The 18967-nt window shown below is 37.5% G+C and overlaps 1 protein-coding gene across 1 annotated transcript in view; it reads left to right on the top strand.

Moving 5' to 3' along the window:
- The first annotated feature begins 364 nt into the window (after positions 1–364).
- Sld5 (DNA replication complex GINS protein Sld5) overlaps positions 365–18967 on the top strand; it is a 125006-nt gene continuing 106403 nt past the window's right edge. Inside the window, exon 1 of the mRNA XM_090377156.1 lies at positions 365–694. Within this exon, the coding sequence (XP_090233282.1) occupies positions 590–694 (105 nt within the window). The 5' untranslated portion in view covers positions 365–589. The remainder of the gene's footprint in view (positions 695–18967) is intronic.

Genomic DNA, 18967 nt, shown 5'->3' with positions numbered 1-18967 from the left:
TTTTCAGAATGAAGACGAAAAGTTCACTCAGAAATTTTATTCCTAGAGTAAGAAAATCGCTCGGAACATAGAATACCAGTTTCGGTAGAAGTCTGGGTTTTGTAGGAAGTTTTGGTTTCTAGTCCTCGGATTTTTCTGACTTTTTCAGGTATGACTCTACTTATTACCTAACCATGAGACATTGCGCAGAGTAGTGCTCTATTTTTGTCCTTATTATTATTATTATTGGAATAAAGGTAGTAATTATAGTATTAGTTGTAAAATGCAACGCTTTATGAAGGTTTTGGAAATTTTTATTTGCTTTTTTTTTTACTTAAGGAGGAAGGTGGCGCTGAGTTTTTAAACATGTTTTGCCTGCATTTGAGAGGGATGAGTTTTTCGTTTTGTGAATGTTTGTGTAATTATTTTAAATCAGAACTCTGAGAGTTAATTATTACTGAATGCGAATGAATTTTCGTTACGTTAACTTACGTTTGGGGTCAAAATTTCATTGTAAAAAGAACAACGAACAGTGCATATCTATCGATTATTTAAAATTATGTAAACACTTTATCGTAGACCAGAATCGAATTTTTCAAGAAGTATTACGATGGAGGCACAATCGGGATCCCCTCATTCTTCACACAGTACCGATGCTACCCATGAAAACATTGAAGAGCTTACTACCAGAGAACTTTTGCAAAAGTTGCAAGAAGTAAGACATAAATGAATTAAATTCATTAGAATGGGAGTAATAAGGATTTCTCACCCACTTATATCCATATATAATTACTGTGCAAGTTTTCTTTTTATTATTTGGATCCTTCATTTCTACGAAAGCACCTGGCTAAATTGAGTTTTTTTTTTTTTTTTACTGAAAAATTTCAGTTGGTACTAAACGCCGAAATGGGCCGTAGGGGCAGTTAAACCTCCTGTACTCCTCCATTTTCTGGTAATAGGAAATTGCCATATTTGTTTGTATACCCTATACAGACAAAAGAATGGCCCTTCAAATTAAAACATCTTTTTATGGGGAGAGAGGATTTTAACTTTGCAGATATCTCTCCCCGAATCTGGCAAATCACCCAAAAATCGGCAAACTTAGTCCCCAGGTTGACCATTTGTCCAAACATGTTTGTGAATGGTGGTTTCTCTTCGCATCTTTAAAACTTTTTACCAGATTCGGAAATTTTACCAGGGTAAAAAAAATAATGAAATAAGTCAAAATAAAGATAATCCATTCATTATTTCAATTTCATCCTATAATAAAATAAGATTTGAATGGTTTATTGTTTATCCAATATAGTATTAGTTATTGAAAATTATGCAAAAAAGCAAGCTTGTACAGCATCAACCAAAAAAAAAAGCCAATACTTGACATATCACCTGCCTATCTCCTTAACAGTTTGTATTCTTCTTCCATGAATTTATTCAAACTGTCCACTACAGCACCCAATGGGAGTTTGTTCCAATGAACCACCACCTTCTGGTTGAAGGCAGATTTTTGGCCTACACCTGTTCTTCCCGAGTTTGAATTTATGATGCTGAGGTGTGTGTATATGTGAGCAAGAATAAAGGTATCCATTCAAAGCCATAAACACCTTAGATCTTATAGGTGCCTAGGCTCCAGACACTGCAATTTTCAAAACAAGCTTTTCCCGGTAAGAGCATTTTGCTCCCCTCACTAATCTCATTGCTCTTCTCCCTGCCCATTCCAGGAGCATCCTTCCTGCAATGAAGCCCCAAAGCCTGAATGCAGTATTCAGGATGTGGCCTAACCATTGCCTTATGCAATGGGATAATCATCTCTTTATCCCTGCTGGCAAAATACCTGTATATCATTGACAAAATATCAGATCAAGAGTAATACTCTTGACCTGATTATCAAAAGTTTTAGGTCCAGTGCTGATTCCATACCCCCACCCCAAGTTCTCTTCCTAAAAAAAATTTTATGGAAACAAAAAATGTACAGGAGTTTTTTTGTATGTGGCCTGTGGCTATTTTTATGATGTTACATTGTATAAATGTGAAGAAAATCTTTGCTCAAATTTTGTAGAATCATAAGACTTGTGTACTGACTACAGTGGAAACCAGTTAATATGAATATACTAGTTAATAGTGGAAACCAGTTAATCCATTATATAAATTATACTTTACCTTTGGAAGGATTTTTATGACCTCTAACTTGCACCTATAAGTTTCTCAGGCTTTATCACTTTCAGAAAGTTGTATTCCTGTGGCTCCTATTTCTAAGAAAGACCCTACCACTATTTTTATTTTTATAGAATAAAAGTTGATTTCTAATATATAATCAAGCACTAAAAATATCAATTTATAATTTGTGCAAATGTTATTCATAGAATGAAAGCTGATTTCTAATTATAATAAAGCACTCAAAATATCAATTTGTAATTTGTGAAAAGGTTAATTATTTTCCATTTCCAGATTGTGGGTTGTAATAATTTAAAAATAACTACCTTACATTTTTGTAAATTTTGCTTATAAATTTAAATGAGAAAAGAAATTCATTATCAGGTTAGTCCAAATTTCTTGGAATGTGAACGTTTTAAATGGGGTGCTGCCCATATAATCAGCACAGAAAGATTACAAGGATTCCATAATCCATTATATATGAGTAACTTGTGCTTGATCTTTGGAAGGATTTTATAATATGACCTGTAACTTTTACTAGTGGTAGGATCTTTCTGTTTCTAGGAAAGACCCTAGAATGAAAGCTGATTTCTAATTTATAACCAAGCATAAAAATATCATTTTGTAATTTGTGCAAAGATTAATTATTTTCCTTTTTCAGATTGTTTGTTGTAATATGAAATATAAAGCTATGGCACTTCAAAGTAGCCTATTAAGATAATTCATTCTAGTATAAAAATTAATCCCAAAACTCTGGAAACTTTAACAAGAAATATATAAATAACATCAAATATTTGGAATTTCAAGAAAAAAACTTTGGCCAGTTTTCCTACAAGGAACACTGGTGCTTTATTGTTATTTACTCTAAACACTACACATTTATAAAATTTTGTGCATGTAATACTAATATGAAAATTTTATGTGAAAATCACAGAATTTATTCATATGGAACTTTTATTATGCAGAATACTTCTTTTTGCATAATGTCAACCATTTCTATTACATATTTTCAGCTGCCGAGGGATGGGTATTACATTCCACTAGCATTTTGTTTTTTACCTGAAAAAAAAGTAAAAGGAATGTAATTTAAAGTAATTAATATTAATTAATCAAAAATGTTACCTCATTAGTATTAATACCATAATCTGTAGTTGTTGGTTTTGAAAAGGCTATTCACAATGCTGTCAATTGTGTGTTTGGTACAAAACTAGTATTACTGGATGTCTGTTTCATTTAAAGCTGGCTTGGATCTGAAAAATTAGGAATTAGGTTTAATCTGTGATTATAAAACTTTGGTTTCAGTTGAAAATAGATAATATATTAATTTGGTATTCCATTTTGAATGCCAGTGAAGTTGGTAATTATTTTGAGGACGATATGTTGCAGTGACAAATGACAGATTCATCTTGTTGGTTACTCAGTTTGGAATGAACTGTGAATTCTGGAAAAAGCCAAAACCTTTAATCTTTACCAAAATCTTTACCAACTACAAGGATCTGTCCATAAGTAATGCCTTTTGGACTACAAAATTTTTTGTAATTGAGTTAGCCTCATGAAGGTTTACATACTGCTAGTGTAGAAAATAAGACAAACATGTTAAAATAAAAATTTCTTTCTATTACAGATCTGAAGTTATGAACAATCAAATTGATGTGCATTTCCACCAATGATCAGAAAACTAAGTTGCCCAGATTCATGAAAAATTGAGGAAAATGTACCAAGACCCTATCGATATAAGCAATGTTCATAGATGTCTTGCATGTTTTGGGGGAGGAAGAATTATTGACATTTTTGACTAGCCAAGGAGCATAAGACCAAAGTCTTCATTAAAGAAAACATTCATATTTTGGATGAGATGATTCAGAAAGACAGGACAAAAACGATGCAAAAACTGTGCAAAGATGCAGGCATTAGGATTCGAAGAGAGACGCATTAGAGTATAGGAAAATATGCCTCATATGGGTATCCAAGCTGTTAACAAGAGAAATGAAATTCTCCAGGCAAAATATTTGCCAAGACTCCTTGCAGGAATGTAATAACTTTTAAGGCGTTTTTTTTAAAAGCCTGATAACAGGTGATAAGACTTGGATCTTCCATTACGACCCTTATTTTAAATGCCAATGTATGGAATAGATACATCCATCATATCCAGTGAAACATAAACCTCGGCTTTCCAGATAATCACAAAAAATTATGGCCACAGTGTTTTAGGACAGTTGAAGGCCCAATTTTAGTTGATTTTTTAGAGAAAGGCCAGATTATAAATAAGGAAAGATATTGTCAAACACTTGTTAAGCTTAATATGGCTATAAACAAAAAAGGAAGGCTCTTACAGAACACCAAATCACATTTACACCATGATAATGCCAAGCCCCACACACTGCCAATAGACTCAGATGAAATTGCAAACCTAGTGTGGGGTTTTTTTTTTCGAACATATAATGAGATATCCTAGGGGGAAAATACTTTTTTTAATGATGAAGAGCTGAAAACAACAGTGGCATGCTGGATTCAACGGCAGGCACAATCCTTTTACCACAGTACATATGTGAACTGTAAAAAACAATGGCAAAAATGTATTGATGAACAAAATGGAAACATAGAATAAAGTACACATGCTTTCCGATGTTTGTTTGATAAATGATATGAATTTTAATTTTGTCGTCTTTATTCTTTTATGACTAAAGAAGCATTATTTATGAGCTGATCCTTGTACAATTAAGAAAAATACCCAAATTTTAATTGCCCCATTCCAAACAATGAAGTTTGCTGAATGTCAAAACTTGTTAGAATGCAAATTAGGTTATTACTTCTGTTATAAAATCGCTAGATTTGATTTCATCAAATGTATTTCATGTACAGAATATATAAGCACGAATTTTTTTATTTAAGATATAAAATTTTTAAGATAATTTTTTTTAAAGATATAATTGATATATTTGTAATAAAAAAATTCAGTTATATCCAAATAACATTTCTTAATTTAATGCTGAAAATCTTTCTTCAATAACCAACAGAACAACCATGCAAATTACAGGTGGGTAGGATTAAAATTTAAATACTCCCTCTGAGATTAGCATGGGTATATTTGCACGGATTCACGTGCCAGTGATGCAAGAGCTGAACTATTAACAGAATTTTAAGCAGCTGTAATCAGAAATAAGAATCAGTGTTTTAATCAAGGTAGGACAGTTTAATCTTGTAGCACTTTTTTTTTTTTCAAATCATTGTATTCTATATATTCTATCAAAGATTATCATTTTTTCCTCCTGAAAATGAGTAATTGTTGGCCACGGTGATTCCACCAAAATGTTAGAGGTGTGTACAACAAGTTATTGACCCTGCTCTTACGTATTGTGTAGTAGAAACATGGCTTAACCACAAAAGACAGATTAACTCAAGACAGTGTAGAAGAGGTGAGGTAGTAGTGTTGCTGTAATATACCAAGATGTAATATATCTTGGCCAGAGTTTTTCAAAGTGGGTGTCACATTGCGTCCATTATGTTGCCAAATTCTGGAATCATATCAGCATTGTTTAACTCTAATTTCCTTTTAATGCATATATTGATGTAAATTAATTGATTAAAATACAATTATTGAATTATACGATTAAAAATAAAATTATCGAATTATACAATTTGAAATAAAATTAAAATGTGTATGTTAAAAATTTAAGTTCCTTCATGTGCTTGATACTTGGCAGTTGATAAGAGCTGTGAGTATATTTCTCTCTCTGAATTGGTGCACTATAGCCATAGTTGCAGATGCAACTAATAAATCTCTAAATCAACTAACCAATCTCTCTCTCTCTCTCTCTCTCTCTCTCTCTCTCTCTCTCTCTCTCTCTCTCTCTCTCTCTTCTCTCTGAAAGTTAATAACTGATATAGATGAGCTCAGATGAGCTTGTTATGCTTGTGCTTAAAAGCACATCACTCTCTCTCTCTCTCTCTTTCTTTCTTTCTTGCATTTATAGGAAAAAAAAAAGTTCAGGGTATCAAATAATTACGAAATTCTAGGTGATGTGTTGGCTTATTCTTGACACATATAATGTTTCACATCAGAATAGTTTTGAAAGCACTGACATAACCATATGCCAAACAACTCAAGCTGAGGATTTTGAAGAAACATGTATTAAGAGTAGGAGACTGCCGGAATTACATAACAAGTACAGGTCACTGTTGAAAAAAAAGCTGTGAATTAGGGTTGAATTTGAAAGTGTCTGCAATTCTGCCCAGACACGATAGGAGGGAGTATATGATGAGAGCCTTGTTGATAAATTCGACCCTGGAGAGATTGTGCAAGGCTCAAGGGGTAGAATTTTTCTCAGCCTGGTCTGTGCTTGTTAACAGGGGGAGACTGCTTCTACAGGGATGGGAAACACTTAAATAGATAGGGTGCAAGAATATTTGCTGATGCTATTGAGACAGTGTTAGATGGGTTGGAAAACTGCTAGCTTTGGGGGGGGGATACACGGACAAATAGATTAACAGTAGCCACTGCTGGAGATGAAAGTGATTCTTGCACTGCTTCTATTGGAATGAGCAAGAGCCTGAAAAACGAGATGCAGGGGATTTCAGAGACTGCTGGGAGTCATTGGGGTACAAGTAAACACATGGGCTGTGCTAGGGTACCTAAGATAAGGAACACATGCATGTATACTTGTCTGTACACCAATCCTAGAGTTTGTTAAATAAATTTGATGAATTTGAGATGTTGGTCAAAACATCAAAGGCAGATATTGTTGGGATATCAGAGACGTGGTGTCACACAGATATAACGAATGCAGAAATGGAATTTGGGGAGTACAGTGTGTACAGGAAGGATAGACAAGATAGGAAAGGAAGAGGGATTATATTATTAGTTAAGAAACACATAAAATCCAAGGAAGTACAGCCAGTCAACATGGTTGGACAGTGCAGTGTCGAGTCAGTTTGGTGTGACATAAGTACTGGGAAATGAAAATTGAGAGTAAGAATGTGTTATAGGCAAAATGACTGAGTATAGTAAACAACTGTAGAGGAAAATAGAGTGGGCCAGTAAATCAGTCTTATAATGGGAGATTTTAATTTCCTAGATATTGACTGGAATTTGTGGGTTGGTCACCCACTAATAAGGCTTTTGTGGATTTATTGGATGATTGTTTTCTACAGCATCAGCATGTTCGGGATGCAACTAGAGGTAGTAATACTCTTGATCTGATCATCAGGAGGTAGTGATTCTTCGTGCATTTTTGGCACCTCCATAGACAGGTGGGCAGGAGCAGCTGTGCGTAGCACAACTGCTCCTGCAAGAATCGTTTCTTGATTAGACCGGGGTTCGAGCCCGTGACTACCAAATACGGAGGATGCGGAATGACCACCGGGGATATGCGGTGGTCAGGGAATGACCACCGTATATCCCCGGAGCAATATGGCCTTAGTTGCTAATGCTCCTTAAAACCAAACAACAACCTCTTGATGCATTAAGAATCTGCAGATAAAGGAACCACTAGTTCGCAGTGATCACGGTTCAAAGAGGTAACTACCATCAGGGGCAAAGGGAAGGGTTTTTGCTTTCTTAAAGGGGACTATGGAGGTCTGAGACAGTATTTAAATTCTGTACGGTGGAACCAACTGATGATGTTACCAACAGCAAATTCAAAATGGGAGGCATTCAAAGAATTCATCTTGTAAGCTACTTGGCTTTACATACCAACTAAGAAATATTGTTCAAGGTTTATGCCTAAATGGGCCGACCAGGCTAGCCGGGTGGGTAAAGTGCCTGCCTAGCAACCCTGAGGTCGCGGGTTCGAATCCCACCTCTGGCTTGGATCAGAGTAGAAAATGTAGAAACCTGGAGAGGTGCATTATGGTCACAGAAGACGATGTGCCAACAACTAACTAACTAACAAAAAAACCACCTAAATGGATGTCAGATGAATTAATGAGACGTGGCAGAGAAGAAAAATGCATGGGATACATATAAATTAATAGGTGACATGGAAGCCTATGATAGCATTAGCATTAGTAGAGGCATTTGATGCAAGAAAGCAAGCTTATGCAGCATCAGCCAAAAAAAAAAAAAAAAACCCACTTCACCCCTCTGTTCGTTCAAAATACCTGTCCAGCTGAGCCTTAAACTTATTTAGGCTATCAACCTCCACTACAAGGGATGGAAGTCTGTTCCACCAACCAACCACCCGCTGGCTAAAGGCAAATTTCCGCACGTCTGTCCTACATCTGTCTTTCCTCAATTTGAATTTATGCCCTCTCAGGTGATTATTCTGAGCGAGAGGAAGAATCCCATCAGCATTGAGCATGCTCAAACCATTCAAGGCTTTATACACCTCTATCAGATCACCTCGTTGGTGCCTAGTCTCCAGACACTGTAATTTGCAAAACTTAAGCCTTTCTTCGTAAGAGCACCCCTTTGTTCCATTCACTAATCTTGTTGCCCTTCTCTGTACTCGTTCCAGCAGCTCTACATCCTTCTTAAAATGAGGCCTCCAGACCTGTATACAGTACTCTAGGTGTGGCCTGACCATTGCCTTATACAAGGGAATAATCACCTCCTTATACCTGCTGGAAAAATTCCTGTATATCATTGACAATACTCCATGAGCTACTCTTGCAGCCCATCTGCACTGCTCAGAGAACTTCATATCTGCCTGCACAACCACCCCCAAGTCCCTTTCATTCTCTACCACTGTCAGTGTAGTACCACAGAGTTGATACGTTGCTCTGGGGTTGCTGTTTCCCATGTGTAGTACTTTACATTTGTCAATGTTAAACTTCATTTGCCACCTCTCAGCCCATCTGCTCAACCTTTCCAGATCCTGTTGCAGCAGCATAGTGTCAGTAGTGTCCTTGACAACCCTGCCAACCTTTGTATCGTCTGCAAACTTGGACATTAAGCTTGATATACCATCATCAATATCATTTATAAATACAGAAAACAATAATGGACCCAACACTGAGCCCTGAGGGACTCCACTAATAACATTAGTCCATGATGAGCAGTGTCCATTGATTACCACTCTGTCTTCTCCCCCTCAACCACCCCTTTATCCATAGCAGCAATTTGCCTCCAATGTCACACTGCTCCAATTTGTGTAGCAGTCTTCCATGTGCAACAGTATCAAAAGCCTTTCTAAGATCCAAGTATATAATATCAAAGCTATTCCCTGCATCCAGTTCTTTTGTGACTGCATCATAGTATCCAATCAAATTGGTCAGGCAAGACTTCCCCTTAACAAAGCCATGCTGTGTCCGAGCTATAACTGAAGTCTTGTCTAAATGATCCTGCAGTGCTTCCATTAATTTTCCTGGAACAGAAGTTAAGCTCACAGGTCTATAATTACTTGTGTCAGCCTTTGATCCTCCTTTGTGAATTGGGGTTACATTTGCACATTTCCAGTCTATGGGTACCTCCCCTGAGTCCAAGGAAGCTCTCATAATTATGGCTAAGGGTTTGCTTACTTCCTTTGCTGCCTCCTTTAATATAACTGGATAGATCCCATCCACCCCGGGTGCCTTTCTTGTGTTTATCTTCAACAGTTTCTCCTCCACTTTACCCCCAGTTATTTCAAGATTCTGTAGCTTACTGCTAGAGTTGAATACACCTCTGGCATTCCCCTCGCTGAATAACTCCTCATGTGTGAATGCAGATGCAAAATACTCATTTAGTTTGTTAGCTACCTGAGCAGGATCATCAACAGTTGACCCATCAATATCAAGTGGACCAATCTGATTCATCCCCTTCCTTCTAGAGTTTACATAAGTAAAGAACTCTTTGCTGTTTTTCTTTGCATCCCTTGCCAAGGATTTCTCGTAATCTGCCTTCGCCTGCCTAATCTCCTTTGTGACTTGGTTACAGACCAACTTATATCTATCATAGGCTTCCATGTCACCCATTAATTTGTATGTATACCATGCATTTTTCTTCTCTGCCACATGTCTCATTAGTTCATCTGACAACCATTTAGGCCTAAACCTTGAACAATATTTCTTAGTTGGTATGTAAAGCCTGGTAGCCTCCAAGATTAGTTCTTTGAATGCTTCCCATTTTGAGTTTGCTGTTGGTAACATCATCAGTTGGTCCCACTGTATAGAATTTAAATACTGTCTCAGACCATCATAGTCGCCTTTACGAAAACAAAAACCCTTCCCTTTACCTCTGATGGTAGTTACCTCCTTGAGTAAATCCCACTTCAACACACTGTGATCACTGCCACCTAGTGGTTCATTTATCTGCAGATTCTTAATGCATGAAGAATCACTACTGATAATCAGATCAAGAGTATTGCTCTCTCTTGTTGACTCACGAACATGCTGATGTAGAAAACAACCATCCAATAAATCCACAAAAGCCTTGCTAGTGTGCGAGTGACCAACCACAAATTCCAGTCAATATCTGGGAAATTAAAATCCCCCATTATAAGACTCTCTGATTTACTGGCCCACTCTATTTCCATGTACAGTTTCTTATTATACTCCTCAGAGTCATTAAGCATATAGCACACTCCTACTCTCAATTTTGATCTCCCAATGCTTATGTCACACCAAACTGACTCAACACTGCACTGTCCAGCGATGTCGACTGGCTTCACTTCCTTGGTTTTTATGTGTTTCTTAACTAATAGCATAACCCTTCCCCCCTTCCTATCCTTTCTGTAGACGTACTCCCCAAATTCCAGTTCTGCATCCCTTATATCTGTGTGACACCACGTCTCTGATATCCCAACAGTATCTGCCTTTGATATTTTGAGCAATACCTCAAATTCATCAAATTTATTTACTAAACTCCTAGCATTGGTGTACACGCAAGTATACCTGCACCTGTTTCTATTCTTAGCTACCCTAACACAACCCATGTGTTTACTTGTACCGCAATGGCTCCAAGCAGTCTCTGAAATATCATGCTTCTTGTTTTTCAGGCTTCTGCTCATTCTAATAGAAGCAGTGCAAGAATCTCTTTCACCTCTGCCAGTGGCTACTGTCAATCTATTGGTCTTTGTCTCCCCCCCAAGCTAGCAGTTTTCCGACCCACCTAACACTGCCTCGATAGCATCAGCAAATATTCTTGCACCCTTTCTATTTAAGTGTATCCCATCCTTGTAGAAGCAATCTCTCCTGTTAACAAGTACAGTCCAGGATGAAAAAAATTCTACCCCTTGAGCCTTGCACAATCTTTCCAGGGCCGAATTGATCGACAAGGCTCTCATCATATACTCCCTCCTATCATGTCTGTGCAGAATTGCAGACACTTTCAAATTCAACCCTAATTCTCGGCTTTTGTTCAACAGTGACCTGTACTTGTTAAGTAATTCTGCTGGTCTCCTACTCTTAATATCATTAGTGCCAACGTGTACAACTATATCACCTTTTGTTCCCTTAAAAGATGATATTCGCTCTACAACGTCATCAACCTTTGCCCCTAGCAGACATACCCTGGTCCTGTTCCACCTATCCTTTTTACAAAGCATGTTCCCCATTTCCCTGAAATAGAGTCACCAACAACCACTAGTTCCTTCTGGACCAGCACATTCTGCCTTGGGGGTTGCCTCTGTGTCACGTGATGCCCAAGTGCAAGCTCTGGCATTGATGTGGGCAGCTGAGAGCTTGATGGGCCCCTCAATTTAGTTTCTTCGAGGGCATCCACCCTGTCCTTCAAGCTCTCATATAGGCCCACAAGAAAGCTGAGTTGTTGCCTGATATCGATACACTCCTTGCATCGCGCACACACAAAGACATCCCCCATGGCAGTATCATGTCCCGTACCCGATTGCTCTGCAAACATCAAGCAAAGAGTGCATTTTATAAGGCTGTGAGTCAGAGGACAAGTGCCCCCCTCAGTTCTTCTCTGAGCCACAGCACTTCCATTTGCTTCAGCCTTTTGCTTTGCTGCTGTGGTCTGAGTCATGATTCTATTAATTTATTAATTAATAGATATAAGTTGGTCTGTAATCAAGTCACAAAGCAGGTTAGGCAGGCAAAGGGAGATTACGAGAAATCCTTGGCAAAGGATGCAAAGAAAAACAGCAAAGAGTTCTTTACTTATGTAAACTCTAGAAGGAAGGGGATGAATCAGATTGGTCCACTTGATATCGATGGTTCAACTGTTGATGATCCTACTCAGGTAGCTAACAAACTAAATGAGTATTTTGCATTTGCATTCATACACACACACACATGAGGAGTTATTCAGGGAGGGGAGTTCCAGAGGTTAATTAAACTGTGGCAGTAAGCTAGATGATTTTGTAATAATTTGAGAGCAAAATGGAGGAGAAATTGTTGAAGATAAACATAAGAAAGATACCTGCGATGGATGGTATCTATCCATTTATATTAAAAGAGGCAGCAACAGAAGTAATCAAACTCTTAGCCATAATTATGAGCACTTCCTTAGACTCAGGAGAGGTAATAATGGACTGGAGAAGTGCAAATGTGACCCCAGTTCAAAGGAGGATCAAATGGCGACACAAGTAATTACAGACCTGTTAGTTTAACTTCTGTTCCAGGGAAATTAATAGAGGTTAAAGCACTGGTTAAAGGATCATCTAGACAAGACTTCAGTTATAGCTCGGACACAACATGGTTTTGTTAAGGGGAAGTCTTGTCTGACCAGTTTGATTGGATACTATGATGTGGTCACAAAGGAACTGGATGCAGGGAATAATTTTGATATCATATATTGCTGTTATGGATAAAGGGATGGCTGAGTAGGAGAAGTCAGAGAGTGGTTATCAATGGACACTGCTCTTCGTGGAATAATATTAGTGGAGTCCCTCAGGGTTTGGTGTTGAGTCTATTGTATTCTGTATTTTTTAATGATATTGATGATGGTATATCAGGCTTAATGTCCACGTTTGCAGGCAATACGAAGGATGGCAGGGTTGTTAATGACAGTATGCTGCTGCAACATATCTAGAAAAGTTGAGCAGATGGGCTGAGAGGTGGCAACTGAAGTTTAACATTGACAAATGTAAAGATACTGCATATGGGAAGTAGTAACCCCAGAGTAACATATCAACTGTGTGGTTCTACACTGACAGTGGTAGAGAGTGAAAAGGACTGGGGGGTAATATGAGCAGTGCAGACAGTCTGCAAGAGTAGCTCATGGTGTCTTGTCAATGATATACAGGAATTTTTCTAGCAGGGGATAAGGAGGTGATTATCTCCTTGTATAAGGCAATGGTCAGGCCATACCTTGAGTACTGTATACAGGTCTGGCAGCTTCATTTTAGGAAGGATGTAGAGCTCCTGGAGTGAATGTAGAGAAGGGCAACAAGATTAGTGAATGGAACAAAGGGTTGGTCTTACGAAGCAAGGCTTAAGTTTTGCAAAGTACGGTGTCTGGAGACTAGGCACCTGCGAGGTGATTTTATTGAGTTGTATAAAGCTTTGAATGGTTTGAACATGCTCACTGCTGATGGGATTCTTTCTCTTGCTTAGAATAATCGCCTGAGGGGGCATAAATTGAAATCGAGGAAAGACAGTTGTAGGATAAATGTGTGGAAGTTTGCCTTTAGCCAGTGTGTGGTTGATTTCTGGAACAAACTTCCATCTGTCATAGAAGTTGATAGCTTAAATAGATTCAAGGCAGAACCAGACAAACATTTGGAGTGAGTGGATGGGTGAAATTAGTTTTTTTTTTTTTTTTTTTGGCTGTTACTGTATAAGCTTGCTTTGTGGCATTATGTGCCAATGCTAATTCTAATAACCTTTATGAAGCATTTTTTTTAAATATCAAATATTTATATTTGCAATTTGCTTCAATGAAAAAGAGTATCTCATTGTGGCAGCCTCTGTCATTACTAAAAGGTGAATTAGAATTTGTTATTCAATAGCGAAGAAAGGGAAACTATAGGAAATTTTGGAATAAGTGAAAGACAGGTGAAGGACTTGTGGAATTTGTAGAATCTCGAGGAATGTCAGCAATGAACTCAGGATTTTTAAGAGGCACAAACTAAAGGTTATAATGATATTTGAACCAACATCAAGCCATGATGATGAAGAAAAAATGTACACTGAAATTCAGAGACTTATAGATGAACAGAAAACTCATTACACGATTATTATGGGGGACTTCAATGCTAAGGTATGAAAGAGACAAAACAGTACAGAAAGAGAAACTATGGGAAGTTTTAGAATTGGTGAAAGTAATGAGAGGCGAAAGACTTGTGGAATTTGCAGCATCTTGAGGAATGTCAGTAATGAACCCTTTTTTCAAGAAAAGGGAGAACAAAGTAGACATGGAACAGCCCAAATGGATTAACAACTAATGAAATTGACTTCATCCTCACTAATAGAAGATATACTGTGAATGATGTTGCTGTCCTGAACAAGGTAAATGCTGGAAGTGACCACAGATGCACAGTTGATATAAATGTGAGAAAAGAAAGGAAAAAACTTACTTGAGGAAACAATACAAAGGTCTCTGAGATAACAGAAGAGGAGAAAAAGCAGTATGTACTGGAACTTAGGAACAAGTTTGAGCTTCTGTAGACCTTTCAAGATCAAGACAAAACAAGGAATACAACTTTCTGAAAGTGATAAAGCCTGAGAAACTTATAGGTAAAAAAAGTTCCAAAGAAGAAAAAATGAGTCAATAAACACTTGTCATGATGAACTAAAGATGAAAAATGAAGAAAAGATAAACACTGACAAGGACAAAATTGAGTATACTGTGTTATGCAAAGCCATTAGAAAGAGACTCAGAGAGGACATAAGAAGATTTAACACAAGAAAAGTAGAACAAGCATTAAGAGAAAAAAAGGACTTAAATCAGCAGTCATGAGCAGTAAAACAGAAAGACAAATGACAATGAAACTGAAGAATAGCAATGGTCTACTTATAAATAGCAGAGAAGGCATAATTCAAATAGCAGAAGACTACTATAAAGAATTATATAAGGCACGAAGGAATGATGCAAGCAGTGTGGAAGATGGATCACAAATTAGCAACACATACAACATACCCAATATCCTTTCTGATAAGGTAGAACATGCATTGAAGAAAATAAAGAATCAGAAAGCCCCGGGTGAAGAGGAAGTTGCTGTTGTTGTTAAAATTGGGCACAGAAACTGGCAAGACTCTTCACAAAATACATTAGGAAAGGTGTGATGCTTAAGGAGTGGAATAATGCAATCATAAATTTGGTGCATAATAAAGGAGATAAATTGGAAATTATAGCTTATTGTCCCACATCTACAAGTTGTTCACAAAGGTCATTAGTAATAGATTAGAAAGAATACTTGATGAGAGTCAACCGAAAGAGCAAGCTGGCTTTAGGACAGCATTTTCAACTATGGATCACATTCATGTAATATCAGTGCTAATGGGGGAAGCAAATGAATATAAAACGCCATTATGCCTGACATTTGTGGATTATGAAAAACAAGGCAATGTTTCGGGCACTGGAAAGACGAGACATAGACATCCCATACATTATGATTTTCAAGAAAATATTTGAGAACACTACCTCCTGTATTAGACTAGACAAAGACGGCAGAAAAATTTAAAATTGAGAAGGAATTCGATAAGGAGACACTATTTCAAAGTTTCTTAGTGCTGCCCTTGAGGAAGCTTTCAGAAGATTAGACTGGTCAGAGAAAGGAGTCAATGTCATTGGAGAGCACGTAGCCGAGTGGTCAGGAATGCAAATGGAGTAGCACACACTCTTTGAGTGGGCTGGGGTTCAATCTGGTGACTGCTAAATATGATTAACATTTGTATTGATTGATTTATTATGAACTCCACTGACCTGGTGGTTGTGCCGGAGTATAAACAAGAATATGGCTACCCAAACCTTTTACGATTTGCAGATGACATTGTGATCATAAGCCACGATCTCAAAGAATTAGAGGAAAATCTTAGTAAATTATGCAGAGTTAGTAAGGATTTCGGACAAAAGATGAATATGGCTAAAACAAAAGGAATGATGAACAAGTATGCCACAGAAAGGAATAAAATCATTGAAGGAGCAGTAATTGAAGAGGTATATTGATATACTTACCTGGGACAAGTCATTAGCTATAATAATGATAAATGGCTGGAAGCCAAGAGAAGAATAAATTTCAGATGGATAGCATTTAGGAATTATAGTCACATACTGAGAAGCAATATCCCAATTTGTGTGAAATGTAAAATAATGAACTAATGTATACTCCCCACCATAACTTATGGAAGTGAAACTTGGGCACTCACCAAAAGAACAGAAGAGAAGCTGAAACTACACAGCGAAGAATGGAACGAATAATATTAAGAATCAGACTGTTAGATAAGGAGAGAATCACATGGATTAGACGGCAAACCCAAGTAAAGGACTTTTCTATCAAAACTGAAATGGACTTGGACAGGACACATAGCTTGAAGACACGGTGACAGATGGACTACGAATATAACAGAATGGTACCCAAGAGGAGCTAAAAAAAAACCTGGAAGACAACAATGGAGAAGGACAGATGAAATTCACAAGTTTGTAGACAATAAATGGATGGCCATTGCACAAAACAGAGGGAACTGGAAAGTTGCTGGAGAGACCTTCATCCTGCAGTGGATTGAAAATGGTTGATGATGATGATCAACAGGAAATCCAAAAATCTTTTCCTCAAATTGTTATGGAAATCAAGAGTGAAGATTTTTTTTAATTTTGAAACTTTTGACAGAAAAAATTTAACTCACCAACTGTTTAACCATTTTATAATAACTTTCTGCAAAACACCTCTCCAATTATGAAATTTCTGTTTTTACATTACAGTATAAGACTGCCATTATAGGCACATGTAAAAACAATTTTTAATATTTCAAGACAAGGAAAATCTGGTGCAGATTTCAAAATGCAGTTGCCATTGAAATTTAATAAATATTTTAGAAAATTACATCAATGAGCCAAAACATTATGACCAGCGAGTCATTATGCAAATAGAAGCAACTGCAGGTGAACTATGATGCGGGTCGGGACATGGTATAAAAAACACCTGATACTGAGCTCCGTTAATCAGTGTTTACTCTTGTTCTTCAAATGGGAAAGGCAGCGGGCATAAGCAAGTTTGACAAAGGCCAAATTGTAATGGACAGACAACTGGGTCAGAGCATATCCGAAACAGCACGGCTGGTGGGATGCTCACGGTCAGCTGTGGTTAGTACCTACCAGAAGTGGTCTGAGCAGGGGAACCCACGAACCACCGGCGTCATGTTGGACAACCACAGCTCATTGATGCTAGAGGTGAGTGAAGGCTCACCTGGATGGCACATGGCAACAGAAGGGCAATTGTGGTGCAACTCGCCAGTAATTGGAATGCTGGTGACAGGAGTAATGTGTCAAAACATGCAGTACATCGAAACCTGCTGAAAATGGGACTGCGTAGCTGTAGGCCGCTCCGATTGCCCATGCTAACCATGGTTTACTGGCGACAGTACCTACAATGGGCATGCAAGCATCGAAACTGGATCTTGAGTGATTGGAAGAAGGTCATCTGGTCCAATGAATCATGTTTCCTGTTGCACCATGTGGATGGCCAGGTACGTGTGCGTCGTTTACCTGGGGAAGTGATAGCACCTGGATGCACTGTGGGACAAAAAAAAGCCGGTGGTGGCAGTGTCATGCTTTGGGCAATGTTCTGTTGGGATACCCTGGGTCCAGTCATCTATGTGCCTGGCACTGTGATGTCTACACTCTACCTAAACATCATTGCTGACCAGGTACACCCTTTCATGGCAGCAGTCTTTCATCAGGATAATGCCTCATGCTACATCGCCTGGATTGTTCGAGACTGGTTTGGGGAACATGAGGAAGACTTCCAGGTATTGCCCTGGCCTCCAAATTCTCCAGACATCAATCTCATCAAGTGTCTGTGGTTTTTGTTGGAACAGCAACTCTGATCTGCGGCGTCTTAACCACGGACGTTACAGGAGTCAAAGATCTGCTGGTTAAGTGTTGGTATCAGATACCACAAGACGCATTTAGAAATCTTGTAGCATCCATGCCTCACCGGGTACGAGCTGTTTTGTCTGCACATGGAGGGCCAACATCATATTGGGTATGTGTCATAATGTTTTGTCTCATCGGTGTATATCTCTGTTGTGAAAACAGTAAAATAAACCTTTTCATTTCACGTGTTGCTCTAGCAGTTTTAATATTCTTTATTTAAAAAACTTATTCAGTATAAGGCGGTGGAAGATTTAAAAAAAAAAAAAATTGCGGAAGTAACTTAAGTTACCTTTTATGAAATAACGTTACTTTCTTCTCAGAGTAACTTTAAACTGAACTGAATTATTTTTATTAGCCAGTTAATTGAATTTAACTTAGTTGGTTTTAAAAAGTGACTTAGCTATCTCTGTGACATATTTACAACAAAAACTAAGAGCTCTTAAACCAGAGACCGAAAAATGGTTATTAATGATCAACTGTTCAATCTCAATGCACATTTTGGTTGATCATTAGGCACAGAAATGAAAATATAATAATTTTCTGTAGAATATTAATGCCAGAAATCTCATTAATTACTTACCTGATTCAGATTTTAAGTTTCATTTCAAATTTTTCTATATGTATACAATGTTTTTTATTATGATAAAAAAGGATGATAATTCTACAATTAGCATATTTATTTACATAAAATTATAGGCAAAAGTACAGAGTTAAAAAAAAAAATTGTAATAAGTTGATCTTGGAGATTAGCATTAGTAGAAGCATATGATTCAAGAAAGCAAGCTTATGCAGCATCAGCCAAAAAAAAAAAAAAAAAAACCCTCTCCCATTTCACCCCTCCGTTTGTTCCAAATACCTGTCCAGCTCAGCCTTAAATTTATTTAGGCTATCCACTTCCACAACATGGGATGGAAGTCTGTTCCA

Source organism: Mastigoproctus giganteus, chromosome 7, assembly GCF_048544385.1.
Source record: "Mastigoproctus giganteus isolate SK-2022 chromosome 7, ASM4854438v1, whole genome shotgun sequence".
NCBI classification, from domain to species: Eukaryota; Metazoa; Arthropoda; class Arachnida; order Uropygi; family Thelyphonidae; genus Mastigoproctus; species Mastigoproctus giganteus.
The sequence above is the reverse complement of the archived record's forward strand: the minus strand, read 5'-3'. Positions and strand labels throughout refer to the sequence as shown.